The sequence below is a fragment of the Crotalus tigris genome, unplaced genomic scaffold (assembly GCF_016545835.1).
Source record: "Crotalus tigris isolate CLP2741 ecotype Arizona unplaced genomic scaffold, ASM1654583v1 scf7180000018825.4774228, whole genome shotgun sequence".
In the NCBI taxonomy this organism is placed as follows: domain Eukaryota; kingdom Metazoa; phylum Chordata; class Lepidosauria; order Squamata; family Viperidae; genus Crotalus; species Crotalus tigris.
Genome location: NW_024097215.1, coordinates 4,624,362 through 4,646,754, shown reverse-complemented (window position 1 = coordinate 4,646,754; position 22,393 = coordinate 4,624,362). Strand labels below are relative to the sequence as shown.

Here is a 22,393-nt window from a genome sequence, read left to right as displayed (position 1 = left end):
ACAAAAGATGGTCAAAAAGTCTCCCCACAAGAAGTATTTCTTTATGCTATGATAGGATGCTTCTCAGACATACAGTTCCCATGTACCAGTTTTGTAATGTTAATAGACATAGAGAGATATTAATGTGTAAAATAGATAGAGTAATTTTGAGAGAGGTGCTGCTCGGGTATTTCCCCTGAACTGTATCCGAAGAGGGATGAGAGGAGAGGAGGAAGGGATGGAAGGAAGTAGGATGGGAGGAAGGGATGAGGGGAGAGAGATGAAGAGAGGAGAGAAGGAGGAGGGAAGTAAGGAAGGAAGGTAGAGAGGGCGGATGCAGTCGGGGGGGGAAGGTGGACGAGCGACACCTAAGGTTATATGTATGAATTTATTTCAAAGGTATTTTTATAATGTATTGAAAGTATTAAATATATTGAAAAATGGAAAATAAAAAAAGTTTTAAAAATAGACATAGAGAGAAACAGAAGACAGACACGGACAGACAGACAGACAAGAGGTAGAAATAGAGACAGAGATATAGATAAATAGACCCAACTCTTGACATTCTCATAGGAAATCTTGTTTTTTTTCCTAAACTTCCATGCATTCAGTTTTTAAGGACCTTATATAACTTCTGCCATCAATGCTCAGAACCCTTTGCAAGTTGAAAAATGCCGCTGCATCATTTAATATTTGTGTGTTCAGCGGAACATGTCTAGAATTGCGCAACTAAATTTGGGATTTGTATAATGAGCTTCTGCTTTCCTGGCCTTTTAGAATTCACCTATTCAGATGATCAGGACCAGAGTTTCCATACTTGAGGGAATCAGAAAGTGCAGAGTGCAGTGCAACTCTAGTTCAATTCCCTGCTCAGGAAAGAAATTTCTTGGGAAGACTTAGGACCACTTGGTATTTCTCAGTCTAGTGCACACTGAAGAGAGGATGTGAGAATTAACTTGGGACGGTGCATCAGCCATTCTGAGCCTTTGGAAGGAGAATACTAATGAAAAAGAAAACATGGTAGCAATTGTTCTACCAAGAGATTGCTCCATATAGGGCTCTGTGGAGATATAGCAAGAATAGAAAAATTGGGATACAAGCCCATATTCTTTTGGGAGTTATTTCTTGTAGGTTGAAGAAGATGTTGCCAAGGCCATCAACTAATAAGGGTCAGATCTACTCCTGTTTGTTTGGTTTTTCTTTCTTTCTTTCTTTCTTTTTCTTTTCTTTCTTTCTTTATTTCTTCCGCCCTCCCTCCCTCCCTTTCTTTTTTCTTTCTTTCTTTCTTCTTTTTCTTTCTTCCTTCCTCCCTCCCTTCCTCCCTCTCTTTTTTCTTTCTTTATTCCTCTCTTCCTTCCTTCCTTCCTTCCTTCCTCCCTCTTTCTTTCTTTCTTTCTTTCTTTCTCACCTTCTCTTCCTTGTCTTCCCCATACAAAAGATTGAAATAGAGTAACAAGCTGCTCTTGCCAGGAAGCTGAACTGATTGCCTGCAGAAGGTTTTAAATCTAAACCAAGCACTGAATGCCATGCTAAGATTACAGAATGTCCCTTCTCTTCTTAATATATAGCATTTGCTCAGCAAATTTTGCTATGTTCCAAGAAGAACAACAGTGTGGTTCTCCAATGAAATGAAAAAAGTCACACAAAGAAAGCAATGCTGAGATCAGTCTCAATGTACCCATTTCTGCCAACATCACTTTTCTTCCCATTCTTTGTTTTCTGTCTTGGAAAGGATGAACCTCAAAATACTTCCCCTCCATTCTTCCCGACTATTTTCAAATAAGTCTTGTAATATGGCAGACTTTCTGATCCAATTTCTAACCTCTTCCTGTCCCTTTGAATTACCACTCTCTCCTCTCTGGTGTTCATACCATTTTGGTGTTTAATATCAGCTGAGAATATGATTAACGTGCAAAGGTCTCTTACATTGCAATCATCTGTGCAGATGTTAAATAGAAGGAGACAAAATATAAGCCATCATAGCATCCACTAGATATCATTTTCCAGCATCACTGCTCTTTCCTCTCGTCTGTCAGATGCTACTCAGGCCTTGCATCTGGGCTCACTTCCAAGCCAGTCCAAATTAGACCTACCCAGATTTTGCAGGGTGCCATCAAATCTGAAATCTAAAGGCATTAAAACAACTCCACCTCCTCGAACCACTAATCTTGCAATTCCATCAAAAGAGCAATTAGGTGTGTGCCATGCCGTTTTCTGCTTCCCAACATGGTGGGCTACCCATTGCAAAGGTTTTGTTTCTCCCCTAGAAAACTTCACTAACTGTTTTCCACTTCTGAAGTCCTATTGGATAAACACCTCCAGGATTTCTCTTTCTCTTTGGAGGAAAAAATATTACATGCTTGTTCCTCTCCACTGTTTTGCAACCAGCATAATTCTCTGTGGCTCTTCCTAATTAATAGCTTAATAGTTCACCTAGAGGTTCGCTTTACTCTATAGGTTGCCCAGTTCTGCCATAGGTCATATTTCCTCTGTCTTCCTCATCCTTGTTTTATTGATATATTTTTTTTTATTTACAAAGCATTAAACTTCCTTAAAATTGCACAGAAAGGTACTTAGAGAAGATTTTGGAAGAGCAGTGCATGCAAAAGAAGGGTTCACAACAGAATAACAAAATAACAGCACAACAGAGTTGGAAGCGACCTTGGAGGTCTTCCACCTTTCACATAATCTTGTTTGGTTTTGTTTTCTATACCACCCATCTCACTAACACAGGAACTCTGGACAGCTTGACCCTTGTAACCCGTTTTCTGGGTTCACATAATACACTGAACAATAAACGAACTAGGTGGAGTGGGTTGTACAACACACCAAGTAACTTCAAAACTCCTCAAAAACAAACCCCAAGGAAGTGCTAATCAAACCTAGCATGTTTAGGGAAACACAGTGCCTGACTCTTGCGACCTGACTTGGTTGTGTGAACTCAGCCAAGTCTGTCTTTAGCGAGTCCTCTTAAACAGAAATGACAGGAACAAACTCAGCTTGAGAAGGGGAGATCTCCTTCCAGCCAGGTGAAAATTGTACGTCTTATTTTCTATGTTTGAAAGCCCTGGGATAGAGATTTGGCTTCTCAGAATGTGTAAAGCAATATTTACTTGGAAGGCAACGTGCGGGCATGCAATTGTTTTTTCTCGAGCATTCAAGAAGAACATGATTCCAAGTGACCTGGTCTTTTGAGTTGGTGGCAATGTTTACTGTTCTCCCAGCCCTTGCAAAGAATCATGGGAGCTGTTGCAGACTGGCTGTTTTGGGGCAGGAGGAGAGGTGAATCAAAACTAAGTGAAAATAAACTTCTGTGGCCTCTTTTGAAATCTGCAACACTGATTTTTATTTTATTTTTTTATTTTATTTTTAAAATTTATAAACTGCCCCACTCCCGTAGGATTCTGGGCGGCTAACAATAAAAACACCATAAAACATGACAAAACAAACAGTACAATAACAGTCATCCAGGGGTCAGATTTTATAAACCCCAGGCCTGCCGGAAAAGCCAGGTCTTAAGCAGCTTGCGGAAAACCAACAGGATGAAATTTGGAAGGAGGTTTGAATCCACCCTACCTCTTCTTCAATTTTTCCTTCCCCCTCACCCACCCAGAATTCCATTTTCAGAGCACTATTCCAAAATTCGCGTTCAGTTTTGGAAACCAAGAGCTAGCATGCTGAACGTGGTTAACTGGTGGAACCTGAAATGGCCTTGAGGTTGCCTCAGATTCAAACTGGTCCCAGTTGATATCTAGATTATTCTACGGTATTTACATGACATACTAAATTTCCCCCTATTGACCCAGTTGAGAATATGATGACGAACAGGACTATGGGATGATATGATAAACAGCGTTCCAAAATCTAAGGGGCTGCCACAAAGAAGGGGGGGTGTCAACCTATTTGAAGCAATGGATGGCATCTAATCAAGGAGAGAACCAACCTAGAAGTAAAGGGAAATTTCCTGACAATTAGAACAATTATCAGTGTAATGGTTTGCCTTCAGAAGTTGTGAGTGCTCCAACACTGGAGGTTTTTAAGAAGAGATTGGACAACCATTTATCTGAAATAGTATGGTATGAAATGAGCAGGGGGTTGGACTAGAAGACCTCTAAGGTCCCTTCAAGTCTGTTATTATGTTATTGTTTAATGCCTGGTGCATATTTTACAATTCTGCACAGACATTCAGGCACAAATTCCAGCTTCTAAAAACCTTGATTGTCTTATTTTAACTTCTATGTATATTTTCAACTCTTGTTGCTGTGAAGCTATACTTGATAACCCAAAGTGAAGCACGCTTGTATATGTGTATTCATGCACTCGACACATCACAAATACCAAATACATGTTTTGCCCCTTTTAAGCTATTGTTTGTCTTTCTTTTATTCTGTCAAAGATTTTTAAATAAATCCACCATTCAAGACCACATTGATTTTAGAGCTGTAATTAATTTCATCCTTTGCTGCTTTTGTCAATGACCTTACAAACACTCTCTCTAATATTCTTGTATAGTTAAAGTAAATTGACTCTGCTTTTTTTTTCTCTGCTTTTGGCATTGCTGGCCTCCCCATTATTTATGAGTTTTACATGCCAGTTCTTGAAATCACCTTGGAACAATTTTTGTCATACTGGAGTCCACATTTTGGGGAAGGCTGGTCTGCCCAGCAGATGCTACTGAACACATTCATAGACTTAAACCTTCTGGAAATAGATATAAATAAGCATCTCTATTGGAAATACAATGTAATATCCATGATTATTTTGCAGCAATGCATGTACAGAATAATTCATGTTTAGTCCAATTTCCCAGAAGGGGAAGAATGGATAGAATCAAATTATTTAGTATTTGTAGGATGACTCCATGGGCAATATGCCTATGGAAATTCTCAGTCATCCAGGTCATGGTTGCCCCAAAGATGCTTTTTCAAAAAGGCAACTGGACTTTCTTTGTTTTTCCTAAAGACGTTTTCCTTCTCATCCAAAAAGCTTCTTCAGTTCTGACAGAATGGATTCAGAACTGTCAGAACTGCAGAAGCTTCTTGGATGAGAAGGGAAACGTCTTTGAGGAAAAACAAAGGAAGTCCACTTGTCTTTTGAAAAAGCACCTTTGGGACATCCATGGACAGTAATTAACTAGTTGCTATCTGAATAGGTTCTAGACTAAAGTTTCTCAAAGTTGGCAACTTGAAGTTGAAGGTAATACCTCATAATGTTGCCTTGTTTGAAAAACACTAGTCTAGGCACATTTTGTGCATGCAAAGATCCTTAACTTCTTGGTCTTGCTTTGAATTTTGGACTTATCTCATCCTTATGTTCATGTCCAAACAAAAAAAACCAGCAGAAAACTAGATGGTGGTGTTGGTTTCCTGTAGTCTTTCCCTCTGCTTTCTACCATTTGGTCCCCATCTTCTGACTTCTTTTCACAGAAGGCACATTCATACTCAAATGAATTATAAGGCTGTAAGCATCCCTTCCCTATCTAAAAAGAAATATAGGCATCACAGATCTATATTATGATTGGAGGGCAAAAGAAACAAAATCTTCCTCCCCATACAGCATTAAAGGAAACCTTATCTAGGGAATTTTCCAATCTGTTAAATTAAAACAGTTTCCTATAACCTTTTTTATAAGTCTCTTAGATCCATCTCCAGTTCAATTCTGGAAACATTCCTCAGATTTAGAAATGTGATTTTGAAAAACGTCAGATGAACAATACTGTATAGAATCAACTAGAAATGGACATACTACAAATTCTGGATACAAGTCTTTTGTGTCCCGAGCCCTGTGCAAAATAATATCTTAGGGTTAGAATTTCCATCGATATCCTACTTTGCTGCGGATACCTTTTCTTTGTTCATGACAGGGCTGCCTCTGTGCAAATTGTTTTTGTTGAGATGGGCATTCAGTAGAAAGCTGCCCCTTACTTGCTTGTATTAATTTTTTTCTTCACAAAATTTTAATTTCAGATGTGGATTCTGGATATTTGAATGCAATCTGCGATTTTGCTCCAAGACGCTTAGAGATTTAGGCAGCAGATCAGCATTTTGAATAAATATATCCCTGCATTTCGTGTTCTGCTCCTGTTCTTCTTCAAAACTGAATCAGCATCTTCTTGTCTCTCTGCTGCCTCAGAAACTTCATGTCTTGGCCCCCTTTTCCAGTTGAAAAACCCCTGTTGCATGACCAAAGCTCAGAATCGCTCAGAGGTTTTTCCCTGTGATGATTCTTCTGTTTTATGTAAGGATGTAGTTGATCAAACTCTCCGTTTTATGTAGTTCATTAAATTTCTGCAAGGCCTAAAGAGAAAAATCAATGCTTTCCTCAGCAACAAATTGTGGAAACAGTATTTGTCTTTGGGCCCTGTTTCCATTACCTTCTTCTTGCTAAACAGGAAACAGTTGAGGGGGGGCGGGAAACCCCTACAAGGTCCATCAAACATTCAATGTTTGGAAATAGCTGTTGATTTTATGTCATCCCTGGGATCAGAGGGAGCATATGTCTAGCAACTGCTGATAAGCAATAGCAGGAGAGGTCAAAGGTTCTTTTCTCTTAGCCAGGAAAATCAGGTGGGCCAGTGAGAAATGTTTAGAAAGGGTAAATCAATATACCAGTGTATGCTCTGATGTTGCACATGTCCATTTTCATGGGCAAACCTGGAAATAGAGTCTTGGTGAAAACATCCCACTTGCATCTAATTTTGGAGAGCTGGTTTGTTCTAGTCGGTGAGGCACCAGGCTAGAAACTGGAAGACTGAGAGTATAATATAACAACAACAACAACAACAATAAAGTTGGAAGGGACCTTGGAGGTCATCTAATCCAGCCCTCTGCTCAGGCAGGAAACCCTACACCATTTCAGACAAATGGCTTTCCAGTCTCTTAAAAACTTCCAGTGTTGGAACATTCACAACTTCTGGAGGCAGGTTGTTCCACCGGTTAATTGTTCTAACTATTAGGAAATTTCTCCTTAGTTCCAGGTTGCTTCTCTCCTTGATTAGTTTACATCTGTTGCTTCTTGTCCTGCCTTCAGGTGCTTTGGAGAATAGCTTGATTCCCTCTTCTTTGAGGCAGCCCCTGAGATATTGGAAGACTACTATCATGTCACCCCTAGTCCTTCTTTTCATTAAACTAGACACACCCAATTTCAGCAACTGTTCCTTATGTTTTAGCCTCCAGTCCCCTAATCATCTTTGTTGCTCTTCTCTGTACTCTTTCTAGAGTCTCAACTTCTTTTTACACTGTGGTGACCAAAATAGGATGCAGTATTCCAAATGTGGCCTTACCAAGACATTACAAAGTAGTATTAACACTTCACATGATCTTGATTCTATCGCTCTGTTAATGCAGCCTAGCACTGTATTGGCTTTTTTGGCAGCTGCAGCACACTGCTGGCTCTAGACCAGGGGTCCCCAACCCCTGGTCTGCGGACTGGTACTGGACCACAGCATGCCAGCAACAGGGCCGCACTAACAAGCAAAGCCCCATCCACGGGATGCAGGCAGTACATGAAACCACGCCCCCTCTGGTCCGCAGAATAATCTCTCTCCACGGAACCGGTCCCTGGTGCCCAAAAGGTTGGGAACCTCTGCTCTAGACCCTCCTTGGGTGACTTTGGGCCAATCACTAGGAGATTGTGAGTTCTAGTCCTGCCTCACACATAAAAGCCAGCTGGGTCACTTTGAGCCAATCACCGGGAGAATTACACACACACACACACACACACACACACACACACACACTGCTCTGTAGAAACTGTAGAATCCTACATTTCCCCCCTTCCAACTGCAATGCAATGCAGAGCTTCCCAGATCTTCAGGAACTTCAGGCAGCTGAAGCCTGTACGCCCCGCAGACATTTTTAAAAAACAAGCAAACACGGAAAGAAATCAACTTTCCTAAGCTGTCTATTTACGGGCAGGAATTTACGGAAGATGTTACGGAGAGAGGGAAAAAATAAATGAATTTTCCACTGTTCGCTGATGAAGTGAGATGGTATTGAACTAAGCCTCAGTCTAAACTTTATTAAAGGTCACACTAATGAATGGCTTAATTCTAGAATTATAAATTAACTCGTGGGGTTTCTGCTTTGTGAACAACTGTGCTTTTCTGGATCTGACTCTCCTCTAAGCGACAGAGGCTCAAGAGAGAGAAAGCAAATTAAGTTCAGAGGGCAACAGTGCCATCTGCTGATAAAAGTCATTCATTGCATCTCAGAACTGTATCAATGTACATCTTCTGTAAAGCAGAAAGTACCATGAAAACTTGGTCATGGATGAAAACTGTTTGTTTATTTAACCGTGGTTCTGTGTGTTTAGATGCTCTAGTCATTCCAAATGATTTTTTAGCAAATTTCAGGAGTGTACGTGATTGGGGACCAGTCTCAACCTACCCATTCATTTTGTTATCTATCTATCTATCTATCTATCTATCTATCTATCTATCTATCTATCTATCTATCTATCTATCATGTCTATCTGTCAGTCTGTCTCTGTCTGTCTCTCTCTCTATCTATCTTTCATGTCTGTATGTTGGTCTGTCTCTATCTCTCTGTCTCTCTGTCTCTCTCTCTCTCTTTTTCTCTCTATTTATCTATCTATCTATCCTGTCTCATTTTTCAGCAGTGAGTTACCACTACTTCCTTCCTAGGGCTGAGAGAGAGACTGACTTTGTGCCCAAGTTTGAACTAGAATTCCCAATCTCCTGGTTTCTAGCCTGGTGCCCCAACCAAACTATTTTCTTCTTTTTAGGACTAAGAAAAGTAATGCAGCCAAGCCCAGCCCTTGAGATACAGAACCCCACTATTTTTGCCAACAGCATTTCCTTATCAGTAAACCTACAAAAATAATAGGTCTTGCAAATTCTTCAAAAGAGGTGTTTCAAAACACCACAAGTATATAAAACTTTTTTTTAATTGTTAAAAGCAGTCCTGTGTGGTTGCTTGAAAAGCTCCTCCTGGATGATTAAACACATTTATGGACACAACTATTTTGCTTGAAGTGGCTTAGGGGTACATCACAGCTTACAGAGCCAGTGTGGAAAAAACTGAAAAAGAAGCAGCTGCTTTAATGAGGCAAAAGGGTATTATGTACCCTTGTGTGTCCTAAAGCAGTTCTAAAATTATTTTGTTTTTGTTTTTTTAATTTGATTATTTTGAAGAATTTGGTAAAATTCTAAAATTAATATTAATAAAATATTTTAAAAATATTTTAAAAAATAGAACTATTGAGGATTGCACAAGCTGACACCCCTGAAAAAAACAATGTGGTGTAGATTTTTCCACCTCTACCCAGCCTGGATTTAACACTTTATGATACCCATATTTACTCTGCTCCATCAACAGATATTACCAGTGGCTGCTGTTTCTTTCTCAGCCAGAAAAACCTGAGGCACCTTAATTTATGGCATCAAATAGCTGCACCAAAAGCTTTCCAGCGTATCTACAGAAACTGCAGCAGGGAAGCATTTCCACCTTCTTTTGCCAAGGCTTTAAAAGAAAGACATGTTAGAAGTCAAGCAACAATCAGTGCTGTATTATAGATTTAGATTTTCGATTAGCTGGGGCATTCCAAAACAGTAATTCCATTAGAAGCTTCAGTCTTGCAATGGCAAAAGAGGAAACACGAGGGCTACAGCGATCAATATCTAGGGAAAATAAAAGGCAACAGAGAAATTGCCCAATAAGTATTCAAGTCTCATCCAGGCCCACCTTCCTGAAAGAAGGGTAATTAAAGCCATATTCTAATTAACATAGACTTTGCCCCCAATCAGAAGCATCCTTTGCAGAAAAACTAATGAGGCTGGGAGAATAGGCTGCTGCTTACAGATCCATCTATTGAATTAAAGTGAAAGCAGCCTTTAAAACATGATAATGGGAAAAACAAACAAGCCAAGAGAAGAACAGATTCTCCTAATAGTTGAATGCAAAACACTTCAGATGCCTCTTCTTCTTCTTCCAGTGAGCACCCGTGGAACAGCATGGCCCTAGAGACTCATATGCCCTTTCTTTCTCCCCACTTTTTTTTTTAAAAAAATCCCTAAAACTAGGGTTTTCCCACAGGTGTTGGTCTACACAAGATGTAAACCTCTTGTGGGGTGGTTGGTGTGTTAGAATTTGTGTTTTCCCCTGCTTAAATATTTGCTTTTTGCATTATATTATTTGTATTCATTGTTTGACTTGTTTTATGTAGTATACCACCTAGCGTTGTGATGGAAACAGATGGCCAATACATTTAATAGCTTCTTACCCCCCTTCAGAGCCACTCCACCCTTCCCAGGCAAGTTTAAGTTTTTAAATCCTGACAGTAGGTCTACCTCAGGACACTCAGCACCGAAAGAGGTAAATGTGCATTAGAGAAGCAACATGCCAGTTTTCGGTGGCTTGAGGTATATTCAGTACAATTCAATGCCCAGAAGGATGACTGCAAAAAGCTCTTGGTGATGTCATTGTCTCAGTATCCCTTGTGCATAAATCTTTAAATGGAGGAACCAAAGGTGCTTTTTCAAAAGGCAACTGGACTTTTGAAAGACATTTCACTTCTCATCCAAGAAGCTGACTGAATGGTGGCGAATGGAAGGATTGGTCAGAACTGAAAAAGCTTCTTGGATGAGAAACGAAACGTCTTCAAGGAAAAAACAAAGAAAAGTCCAGCTGCCTTTTGAAAAAACGCCTTTGGGACAACCAGGACCTGGATGTCTGAGACTCTTCATAGACATTTAAATGGAGAAGCTAGAAGGAGATCTACAGGTGGAACTCCCATGGTGAGATCAGACTTTGATAATAGTGATAGTTGTCAACGCTGTTAACATTGGATGTTCTTGCTCTGACAAAATATGCAGAGCTGTGTGGTATTTTTAGAGTTAACTTAGATGATGCTGGGAGGGGAGGAGAAAGAATGTATGTGGGTAATTATTTTAGATAAAAGTCCCATGCAGCAAACTGAAGGGAACCTTTGGCCTTCAAACTGATTGGAGACTGTGATTTATGATGGTAAATTAAGGGAGGGAATATGCTGGGGAGGAGAATTTAGATCTTGGCATCTCTCATTCATGCCGTGCCGACATTTGGTTACACGAATAAAGACTTTTTAGGCTAAACAATGCCTGGAAGTGCTTTGAAGTGTTTCATTAGTCGGAACCTTGACAATAGTACACAATGTATACTATAACTATTGATAATATACTGAAGGGGAACACGGGGATTTTTGGTTCATTCTGGTGCTTGAATCCAATTTACTAAGTTTGGGGTTGAGATTTTTAGTGCTTGATTCCTTTGACTCACCATCTACTTCCCTTTAACCATAGATGGACAGAAGTGAGTTCCAGCAAGATTCAGTCCTTAAACAACTGGAGGTCCTCAAGGAAGAAGAAAAAGAATTCCAGAATTTGAAGGTAATTTCAAGATTACAGTATTCAAATTTACCTATGCAGATCACCAAAGAGGAGATTGATTTTTCCCAGGGATTATCTGAATCTGTCAGGGAATATGGAGGAGATTTTATTGCTGTGTAAAACAAACTAAGCAGGAGAAATTAGATTTAAGCAGCACAGCATCGTTGTAATCAATTCCACTGCATGAAAATTTTTAAAAAGGAATGATTTGCACAGGTGTAACCTTTAGTCATGAAATTCAGCAAAGCCAACAAAATCAAGAGAGATTGATGTAGCAGAAGTCAAGGACTTTCAGAATTATGGATAGGAACAATTTCACCTTCTCTGAACCTCTTGCAGATCAGCTTAATTGTATCCTCAATAGCATTCTAATTTGGTTTTGTAACAAGATACTAAATTGGTCCTAAAGCTCAGCGACCCAGGTTGAATAGGTTACTGTTTTGTTCAATGAGAGCATAAGCAATTAACTTAGTCAGGAATACAAGGGAAGCTTAAAACAGAGGAAAATCAAGAGGGATACTTTGGATCCAGTTTAGGGGTCATAAATAACAAAGGTAATGCTGACCCATTTGAACAGCAGATATAAAGCGTAATTGGCTAGGTTTCAGATGTGCAATTCCAGCATTTCTTACACTCAAGATTTTCATGCAGGAAGACTCCACCCAAACTAATCTTATGTTCATTAGCTCTTTTGGAGTAAGGTCAACTGAGGAGAAATTTCTGACACATGAGAAGGTTTTCATTCCCAAGGACCCTGCCTGTGTTGCTAAAATCATTGTCCTACCACTTGTCAGGGAGGCTGTTTCATGGATTTGGAAGCCAAGGGATATTTGTAGGATAGGTACAAGGAGTGCAAGTTCCAAGAAAGTTGAAGCAGTCAGTCCTGCCCCTAACCATTTAGCTAGATTTGAGACCTCAGGAGAGTCTACTTCAACTCATCTTCATAGGAAGAGAGAAGAATCAGCTCTCCCTATGAAACAGCATTTGATAGTCATAATACTTGCAAGGCTGCAACTATTTTCTTTTTTGAAAAAAGTTGCCATTTCTGCATTTCTGCACTGTGTTGTTTTAAAGGGAGATGCAACATTATGCACACAAGTTGCACAATTTAATAGAGCCATCCATTTGTACTGTAAGTAACAGTATTGTTGAGCACCAGAGCTTTGATGTATTTATTTAGCAGCACAATGTATGCTGTTATTATTATGTCAGTATCTGAGGGGCTGCCACAAGGCAGAGGGGGTCAGATTATTTACCAGAGCACCAAAGCGAAGAACGAGAAACAATGGTTGGAAACTGATCAAAGAGAGAAGCAACCTGGAATTAAGGAGAAATTTCCTGACAGTGAGGACAATCGACCAGTGGAACAGCTTACCCCCAGAAATCATGGGCGCTCCATCACTGGAAATTTTTAAGAAAAGACTGGACAGTCACCTGTCTTAGATGGTATAGATTCTCCTGCTTGAGCAGGGGGCTGGACTAGAAGACCTCCAAGATCCCTTCCAGCTCTATTCTATTCTATTCTATTCTATTCTATTCTATTCTATTCTATTCTATTCTATTCTATTCTATTCTATTCTATTCCATTCTATTCTTTCATCCAAAATCAGAAACAACTTAAGTCTCCCTTGCTTTCTATACTCCCTTGTTACTGTGGGGTCCTTGGTGTTCTCTGAGCTGGCCGTTTCCTTGCAGATGATTCATTACCATCTAGGTAACATCGTCAGTGGTAAGCAGTGCACCAAGCTCAAAGAGCACCAAGGAACCCCACAGTTCAGTCCTGAGCCACAAATATTCTATCAGTTGTTACTCCTTACTCACTCTCCCTTTGGCACTTCAGCATCATTATACTATAGCAGAGGTCTCCAAACTTGGCCACTTTAAGACTTCAATTCCCAGCATAGCTGGCTGAGAAATTCTGGGAGTTGAAGTCCACAAGCCTTAAGATTGCCAGTTTTGGAGACCCTTGCTGTATAGGTTAAGAACTTAAAGATGCTGCGCCAGTCCTGGGCGATGCTCCCATTTGGATTCCATGCCATCTCCTGTTCAAAGAGTGGGGAGAAAAGCAACAGCCTTGAGTTGATTCATTGTCTTGGTCTACCCACTTCAAGTTTTCTTCTTCCTCCTGTAATATCCAGCAAGCAATCCTCATGATTCCCATCCAGTAGGATAATTATCCATGAGGAGTGACAATTATTAGAGTGATAATCCGCATCTGGTGGCAGGTCTTTAGAAAAGGACACAACGGAAAAGCAGTAGATTCCCCGGATTTTGGATCTAAATCAGTTAGATTTTGGGATGATGGAAATTTGGGAAGTGTAATTCTGGATAGAGAGAAAGCATGCATTTTTCTACAGTGCAACAGTATATCTCCATAGCTTTGCAAAGCTGGATGTTCTAGTGATTAAAAATGCCAAGGGATATATTTTATCTCAAGTAAACCAGCCCTGTCTTTCTGTTAAAAAATCTGCTTTCCGTTTTGATCAGCCTCCTTTGTGCAATCACAAAATCCCAAATCTCTTGGGAGGATAGTGCCTTCAAGCTCCTCCCCACCTTCTTAAATGAAGCTTTCAACACAATTTTTCAGGCATGCACAGGAAGAAGTGGAGCTTCCAAAATCTGGTTCCCTCCTTTGAAACCTGAAGGCCTTTATCTTCAAGCAAAGTCTTCGCCATCTTACATTCTTCTGCCCTGAAAAAATCCCAAGTCAATCACTGCAGCTTTAATTTTTTATTTCCCCACCCACAAAAGAGCAGCATTTCTCTCCCATTCCTTTCTATAGAAAAAGATGGAAGGGAAAGAGAGATGGTGGGATTAATTGATCAATTAATAGGATGTGCCAACATTTTTATCTGAATAGTTTCCATGGTAATAGGAGCATTGCCTTCATTGTTGTGGGGGAAACTGCTGTTTTCTTTGCCAGATTTCCAACTGGGCTAAAGCTCTGTCCGATGAAAGAGAAGAATATTTGAGAGAGAATATTAGAATGGCAGCCTTAGGAGAATTACGGGGCAGACAATTTTGTTACTTATTTGCAGGTGGTTGTCAACTTACAACCACAACTAAGCCCAACATTTCCAAATCTAAATAGTATACTAAAAAGCAGAGACATCACCCTGCCAACAAAAGTGTGTATATTCAAGGCCATGGTTTTCCCAGTTGCAATGTATGGCTGTGAAAGTTGGACCATAAGAAAGGCTGAGCGCCAAAGAATTGAGGCCTTTGAACTATGGTGCTGGAGAAGACTCCTGCGAGTCCCCTGGACTGCAAAGTGATCAAACCGGTCAGTCCTAGAGGAGATCAACCCTGACTGCTCTTTAGAAGGCCAGATCCTGAAGTTGAAACTCAAGTACTTTGGCCACCTCATGAGAAGGAAGGACTCACTGGAGAAGAGCCTAACGCTGGGAAAGATTGAGGGCAAGAGAAGAAGGGGACGACAGAGAATGAGGTGGCTCTGAAGCAGTAGGTGTGAGCTTAAATTGACTCCAGCAGATGGTAGAGGACAGGAAGACCTGGAGGAACGTTGTCCATGGGGTCACGATGGGTCAGACATGACTTCGCAATTAACAACAACAAAGCAAGGCAATTGTTAAATGAGTTTTGCCCCATTTTACAACCCTTTTGCCACAGTTGTTAAGTGAATCTGGAGGTCATTAAGCTTCCACATTAGGCATTCACCTTGCTTCCCCAATCTCTCTTAAAAGCGTCTCCGTCAATTATGTTTATTTGCATTTAGAGATGATTTTTTAAAAAAAAAAATCAGCAAAAGTAGATTGAAAAACCTGAGAATCTCCATTTATACGTGTAGACATTTTAAGTATTCACAAAATAGAAATTCAATTATTTGCAATTACAAGGGAAGAAATGAAAAAGGCCTCATTGCAATTTACCTCTATGACCCCCATTGCTTCCCATGTATTTTGCAGTGGATGAGTGATTTCTATTCAGCATACATAAGCACACATTAAGAGGTGTGTTTGATGTGTTTCTAAATGTTTGATGTGCATATTTCATACTTACATTGTTTCTCAAATACAGAGGTATGAAAGCATAAGTACAACTGTCTATTAACGTAGGATTATATTGCTAAATGCAAAACCGAATTTCACACAGTGATTCAAAACAAAAATTGGAATGTTTTTACCATGAAAAAAGCAAGCTCTCCAAGACCTGTGCATTTATTTATTCTCATGAAAGGCATCACAGCCCCCATAATACGCATGGCAAATTGAACATATAATCACAGAGAAGCAGCATTTCTACTATATGAAATTATATAGCTGCAAATTATACCAATACATAGGCTAGAAATGTTGAACCAATAATGATCCATTTCCACTGAAAATCAATTACGCTATCATATATTTTTGGGCCTGATCCATTTATTGCAACTTCTCATTTCAAATTACAGATAATAAATATCTTTGTGAATTCTTATTTCACTTGCAGGCGCCCTGCGGAATGGCTGCCCACAGGCAACAGGTGAAATATTGCAGGAATGCACAATGTTCCTTTCTATCAATGAGAATAAAACCATAGTGGTATTTCTAAGATTGATCAGAAGTGACTAGGAAAGAGAATGGCAGCTCTTAGGGAGGGAAGTCTACCTTCAGTTTCAAAACTTAAATTCTGTATTTGTAAAATTCCTAATTTCAGTCCACACAAGATGGAATACAGCTGCCTTCTCAAGGAATATACACTGCTCGTTCTTAATGGAAAAATAATCTTAGATGATAGATGACAGAAGATAGAGGTAGATATAGATGATATTAGATGATAGGAGAGAGATGAGATAGATAGATAGGTAGGTAGGTAGGTAGGTAGGTAGGTAGGTAGGTAGGTAGGTAGATAGATGGATGAAAAAGAGAGATGATAGAAAGATGATAGAGACAAATAGATAGATAGATAGATAGATAGATAGATAGATAGATAGATAGATAGATAGGTAGGTAGGTAGATAGAGAGATGATAGTTAGAAAGATGATAGATGATAGACAGATAGATGATACATAGATAGATGATAGATAGCTGAATCTGTGCAAGGAACAGCTAATTAAAATTTACAACATTTCCCCCCTCTTTCTCTGTAGGGGAAAAGTTTGCCAAAAACTTTCATCTGAACAATGAACAATTAAGCCTTCCTCTTGCACAACCTGGCATCTACTGTAATGCCAGAATCCAAAATGCAACCCTGCACCAAGAAATAAACTCCCCCCCCTTGTTCTTTCCAGGATCCCACGAATGGCTATTACAGCGTGAACACCTTCAAGGACCACCATTCCACGCCCACCATCTCTCTCTCAGGTTGCCAGCCGGAGATGAGGCCAGCCAACAAGCAGCGTGTGCCAACCGGCATGTCCTTCACCAACATCTACACCACCCTGAGTGGGCAGAACCGTCTCTACGACTACAGCCAGCGCTTCATCTTGGGCATGGGGAGCAGCTCCATCGAACTGTGTGAACGGGAATTCCAGCGAGGCTCCATGAGCGACAGCAGCTCCTTCCTGGACACGCAGTGCGACAGCAGCGTCAGCAGCAGCGGGAAGCAGGACGGCTACGTACAGTTTGACAAGGCCAGCAAAGCTTCAGCCTCATCTTCTCATCACTCACAGTCCTCCTCTCAGAACTCAGACCCTAGTCGGCCTCTACAAAGGAGGATGCAGACCCACGTGTGAAAAGACAGGACAACACTGGCAATGGACGTGATGGGGAGGGGGGGGAAGGAGGATAGGATAGACTGCAAAGCCAGCGGGACAAGAGATCACCTGGGCTGAATCCTGGCCCTGCTGAAGTCAGCCAATCCTGGGGGGATGGAGGCTGTTTGACCAGTTTATGTGTGTTCTAGTGACCTTTAGCTCCACAAAGCCCTTTTTCCCCTTCTCTAGAGTAAAGGCTAATACTGCAAGGTGGGGGGGGGAGCTAGACCGAGCCTTGTGATGCAGATAGAACTCTTCAAAGAGACCTATGCCTTCTTTCCTAGACTCCCTTCCACAAGGGGGTAGGACTCACGACAGCTGAACCCAAACTAACCTTAAGCACAATGCCCATTCCCTTCCTGTAGCAAACCCAGGCTTGGAAGGGGGATGGGAACAAAATAAAGGAGAAAGGACAGATAACTTATTTGGGAAAACATGTAGGGTGGAAACAAATCCCCTGGCCCCTTCTTTTAGGGAGGGCAGGCTTCTAAACCCATCTGTGCAAGAGTAACAGCATCCGTGGCTTTCAGTGGGAGGCTAAGCATCCTTGCTTTTCCTACCAAACAAGATGGGTCTCCCTGGAGATTTGTAGGTAGTTATGACCATCGATCACCTACCCACAATTTGTATTTCCCAGTTCATCCAACTGCCTCGATTGGCCCAGGAGAGACATCTAAGCTATCTTTCTCTGGCAGATCATCTACCTTTGGTTGGCTCCTGAAGATAAATGGACTGATGGTTCTAGAATCTTCTATGCTTAGTGACATCGATTCCTGTCTGTGGACATTTTGGAGAAGGTGCATCTTCAACGCCCCGCTGTCACCTGCACCAGCAAAACCACCCTCCCTGCTGCTTAGCCTCATTTGCAAATTATAAGGGGTGGGGGGGTAGGGAACTGTGTCCTTCAAAGCAACCTCAGACAACTGTGGCTTAACTTAAGGAAGTTTCAGTGTGAGGGGGAGGGGGACAGCCATTGGTGTAATAACGTGCACTGACTGCTAATCCTGGTCTTTTATTATTTTTAATGACTTTTATTTTGTTTGGTGTTTGGTGTTTATCATATTACAATGTGTCTTTGGACAAAAAACAAAACAAAACTTTTTTTTTTAAGAGTGGCTTTTCAGCAAAACACCCAGATATGCCTATAGCCTATCCATCCTACTCTGATTTTGATAAAGAGGAACTGTTTGGTGGAGGGAAGACTGAACTCCTCTTTTGAGTGACGTGTGACAATCACTGCAGGCACCCAGTGTCCACAGCAGGCTGCTGCTGCTGCTGCTGCGAGTGAATATAAAACTTTTCTTACTGCTGCTTCTGTATTCCGTGCCCTCCCTTTCCCCACAACAGCACAACTGGAAGATTAATACAGCAATTGTTACAAGCTCCGTGTCAGTGGGTCCTCTGGAAACCAGTCTGATTTAAACAACTCTGTTCCAAAAGAGAAAACCACACACAGCATTTAGCACAAGCAACGTACGCATTGTGTGATTGCTTACTTTCAGAATTCAGGGCTTAATCTGTGATAAAGGTGCAAAAGTTTTCGAAGAAAAAGTCAGGAACTCCTGCCCATTTCTTCAAACATATTCTTCTAATCCTATCACCATAGTTTCAACTCCCCAAATGTAGAGAGCAAATATGTTGTCAGGCTTAGCTTCACAACAGAGTTGGAAGGGACCTTGGAGGTCATCTAGTCCACCCCCCTGCTCAGGCAGGAAACCCTATACCATTCCAGACAAGTGGCTGTCCAGTCTCTTCTTAAAAATCTCCAGTGATGGAGCACCCACAACTTCTGGAGGCAAGTCGTTCCACTGATTAATTGTTCCCTAAGCACCATTCACTGGTGGTTTGAGTCACTGATTTCATTTGATCTTAGCAGCTTATAAGCATCCATTCATACCAACTAATAAAACGCCCTCTGCATAAGGAATAAACTCAATAATATGAATAGTTGAAATCTAGCAGGCACAATGATACAATCAACGAATCCAATTCTTATCCATGTGTGTGTGCTTTTCTCATACAATGCACCCCAGAGAAGAACGTCTGTTCAGTCTCACAAGCAATTTTAGATCAAAGCTGGTCTGGCAAGGGAAAACTACCGAAAACAAATCAAAATTTGGATCATGTGAGGACATAAATACACCACTGCTAGAGGGGGAAAACACACACACACACAAAAAAAGCAAGCCAAATTTCTCTGGAGAAGGTGCAGGAAAGAGAGGGTGGTATCCTAAACCAGAATCTTTGGGGATGTTAGGACCTACCATATGGATCAGGAAAAATGGCATCTTGTCTCTTCATGACCATTGTATATAAGCGTGCATAGCTGTTGGATTTCCGGCTTTCTTTTGAACTTCAGAAGCTGCCTTCATTGAGAATTGTAGATATCATGGTGTCCAAGTCAGGAGCCTTCAGATTTGGCCCTTTTATGACTTGTGGACTTTAACTCCCAGAATTCCTCAGCCAAGCACACAAGTCATAAAAGGGCCAAGTTTGAAGGTCCCTGGTCCAAGTGGTGGTTCTTTTCTAACTTCACCAATAGAAATCCTCCTCCATTTAACAAACAATAGTATTTTCTGATTTAGCCAGCAGAAGATGAGATGTTTTCCACACACATGCTTTTTTCATATGGGGTGTGCCCTATCATTAAGCTACACTTAAAGCCTATTGCCCACTTCTCAAATAAGGCATGGCATTGAAACTGCAAATTGGCTACTAAGAATTTCAAGGCACTTAATTTTTAGAAAGAATTACTCAGCCTATAGGGGTTTCATGGCACAGGGAGGGAGGGGTAACCTTCAAGGCTTCCAGCCACCCTGGGGCTTTCTCCCTACAGCCAGTCAACTAGTCATTAAATGTTTAATCAGTCAAGACTTCTTTAGACCAGCAAGCAACCATTTTGGTCTCTCCGAAGATTTGGGATAGATGATTTGGACCCATGTTGTTTAGGAAATCCTTGGAAACACTTCAGTTTATTTTTTTGCAATCATCTTTGCAGAGTGAACAAGAAATAAATTGAATACTCTCCAGTTCAGACAAACAAATAAAGGTACTTTTTACTGTTGCTGGATTTTTTTTTAAAAATGGGAAATTCAGGTTACGACTGTCACCTACAGGCCACATCCTAGAACTGCAACCGCTACCTTGCATTATTACTCCTAAATCAAGGATGTCCAATCTTGGAAACTTTTAAGACTTGTGGATTTCAACTCGCAGAATTCCCAGCCATCCATGCAGAATTCTGGGAGTTGAAGTTCACAAGTCTTAAGGTTGCCATGGCTGGAAACCCTGCTCTAGCTGAAAGCCTGCTAAGTGACCTTCACCATTGGCTTCAGCAATAATATATAAAGCTTGAGTAATATGAAAATACTTGGGAACTGATCATCCCTCACAAGCAGTTAATGACTTGTTCAGAGACCCAACTGCTCGGAAACATATTTTTTTTTTGCTTTTTTTTTAAATTTTATCTTGCTGAGTTTACTGTCTGAAGCAAGAATTTCCTCTGCCATCTGTTGTTCATTAATAACAAGCAACAGTGATAGGCAGTTACATTGGCTGCGAATTAACACCTTGGTTTCACTAAACCTGGAATTCATCAGGAAGCTGGTATGTACAAGTGCCATGTGCTGTGTTCCCAACCTGGTTGAAAGGCCTATCTCAGAAGCAGAGAAAATGAGATGGCACCAATGTAACAAGATAATATTTTTTAAAAAAACACTATACTGGTTTTGCAAAGGAGGGCGTTATGTTCAGGAAATTCATGAGCAATAGCTCTGTTGTGCCATCCACTCGTCCTTCCGTAAGTTAACATTTGCAAGGCCAAATTGCTTGGGGATGAGATAGCATTAAAGACCGTCTGCCCAGACCTACTGACTGAACAAGTAGCAGTAAGGTAGCAGCCAAACCCCATGGAACCATCTTTTCAACGCAGAGACACAGGTGAGTTGCTTCCCAACAAGTGGACAAAAATGGCGTTAGGCGATGCCTCGAAATAAATTCTTATGCTTCCTTGGCTATCCATTTCAACAGAAGCTGAGAAGATGCAATTCTAGAAAATCATAGTTCTTTGATTATAGTTATTCTGATCCAGTAGATTTTTAAAAAAAGCACAACTTTTCATGTGGTTCTTTGCCCAGAGCTGACACATTCACATCTGGTCTCTGAGTAACAAGAAGGACATGCTCTAAAGTAGGAAAAGCTGTTCAAAATACTCTGACAAGAGTTGTCTTTTTTCAACCAATCATTTGCCCCTTTTGCATTTTAGTTCTCCTGTGTGTAGAGAATGAATTCATCCTGCTCTAGAATCAGCCCTTCCTAATCAGTCAACTACACATAGCTTGTTTCAAGAAAGTGAAGGGTGCTCAAGGAAGCCACCTTTGCTATCCTCGGATGGGGCCATGCAGTAGAGAAGCCAAGTCACCCACCACTGCTTCCCTTTCCCCAAGCTGGGGAATAGGTAGGGTGTTCACAAGAGGGAAGGGTGTCCAAAAAAAGGTGTGACGGTGCCCCAAACAGGTGATTTGAGTTTCATTTGCCCTTCGAGGTGTATGGTTAGGGTTGCCATCTTGACTTCATTGACACGCACAGCACCATGGACATCTCCGGAAGCAGGGAGTGCCAGAAAACCACTCCTCTCCCCAACACAGTAGTTCCAAGAAAACTCCATAGGAGAGAAAGCTATGAAGATACCTCCTAAAAGCAGTAGAGCTCCTCTTCAACATGAGCTACTGGAAGAAGGGAAGCAAAACAGGTTTTTTTTGCCCTGGTGCTTATTTAAGGTGGGCCTGGTGAGAAACCCAATTCAACAAGAGATCCTAAAGCTCTACTTTATCAATTTAGGCTATAGCAGAATCTTAAAAGCCCAATAGAGTCTCTCTCCTCCATCCTCCACAAAGGTATCAAAGGTCAAGGCAGGCAAATCTTGAATTTCTTTCTCACTTTTTCCTGATTACCAGGAAGGTAACCTTGGCAACTTAAAGACCTATGGACTTCCATTTCCAGAATTCTCCAGTCAGCTATGCTCCCAGAATTCCTCAACAGCATGCTAGCTGGGGAATTCTGGGATTTGAAGCCCATAGGTCTTAAAGTTGACACAGTTGAAAAACACTGCCTAGGAGTTTTCTCTATTTGCTGTGTAGGGGGTATCCAGGGTCTACTGACCAGGTATACTAGCCTTATGTGTCAACTGTGCAATATGTTTTCAGCAGGATCAAAATTAGTCAGCCACAAAGCCCTCAAGAAACAGCTGTTTAAGCTTCTTCACAAGACTTTTTAAAATGCATTTTATGGTATTTATCAGCTAGCAGAGATCAGCATGGTCTTTAATTAGCAG

The 22,393-nt window shown here is 40.9% G+C and overlaps 1 protein-coding gene across 3 annotated transcripts in view; it reads left to right on the top strand.

Moving 5' to 3' along the window:
- KIRREL3 (kirre like nephrin family adhesion molecule 3) overlaps positions 1-18,158 on the top strand; it is a 131,805-nt gene extending 113,647 nt beyond the window's left edge. For all 3 annotated transcript variants that reach the window (XM_039356456.1, XM_039356455.1, XM_039356454.1), the window contains 2 exons: positions 11,279-11,365; positions 16,597-18,158. In XM_039356456.1, coding sequence (XP_039212390.1) covers positions 11,279-11,365; positions 16,597-17,040 — 531 coding nt within the window. In that variant the 3' untranslated portion in view covers positions 17,041-18,158. The remainder of the gene's footprint in view (positions 1-11,278; positions 11,366-16,596) is intronic.
- The last annotated feature ends 4,235 nt before the right edge of the window (positions 18,159-22,393 follow it).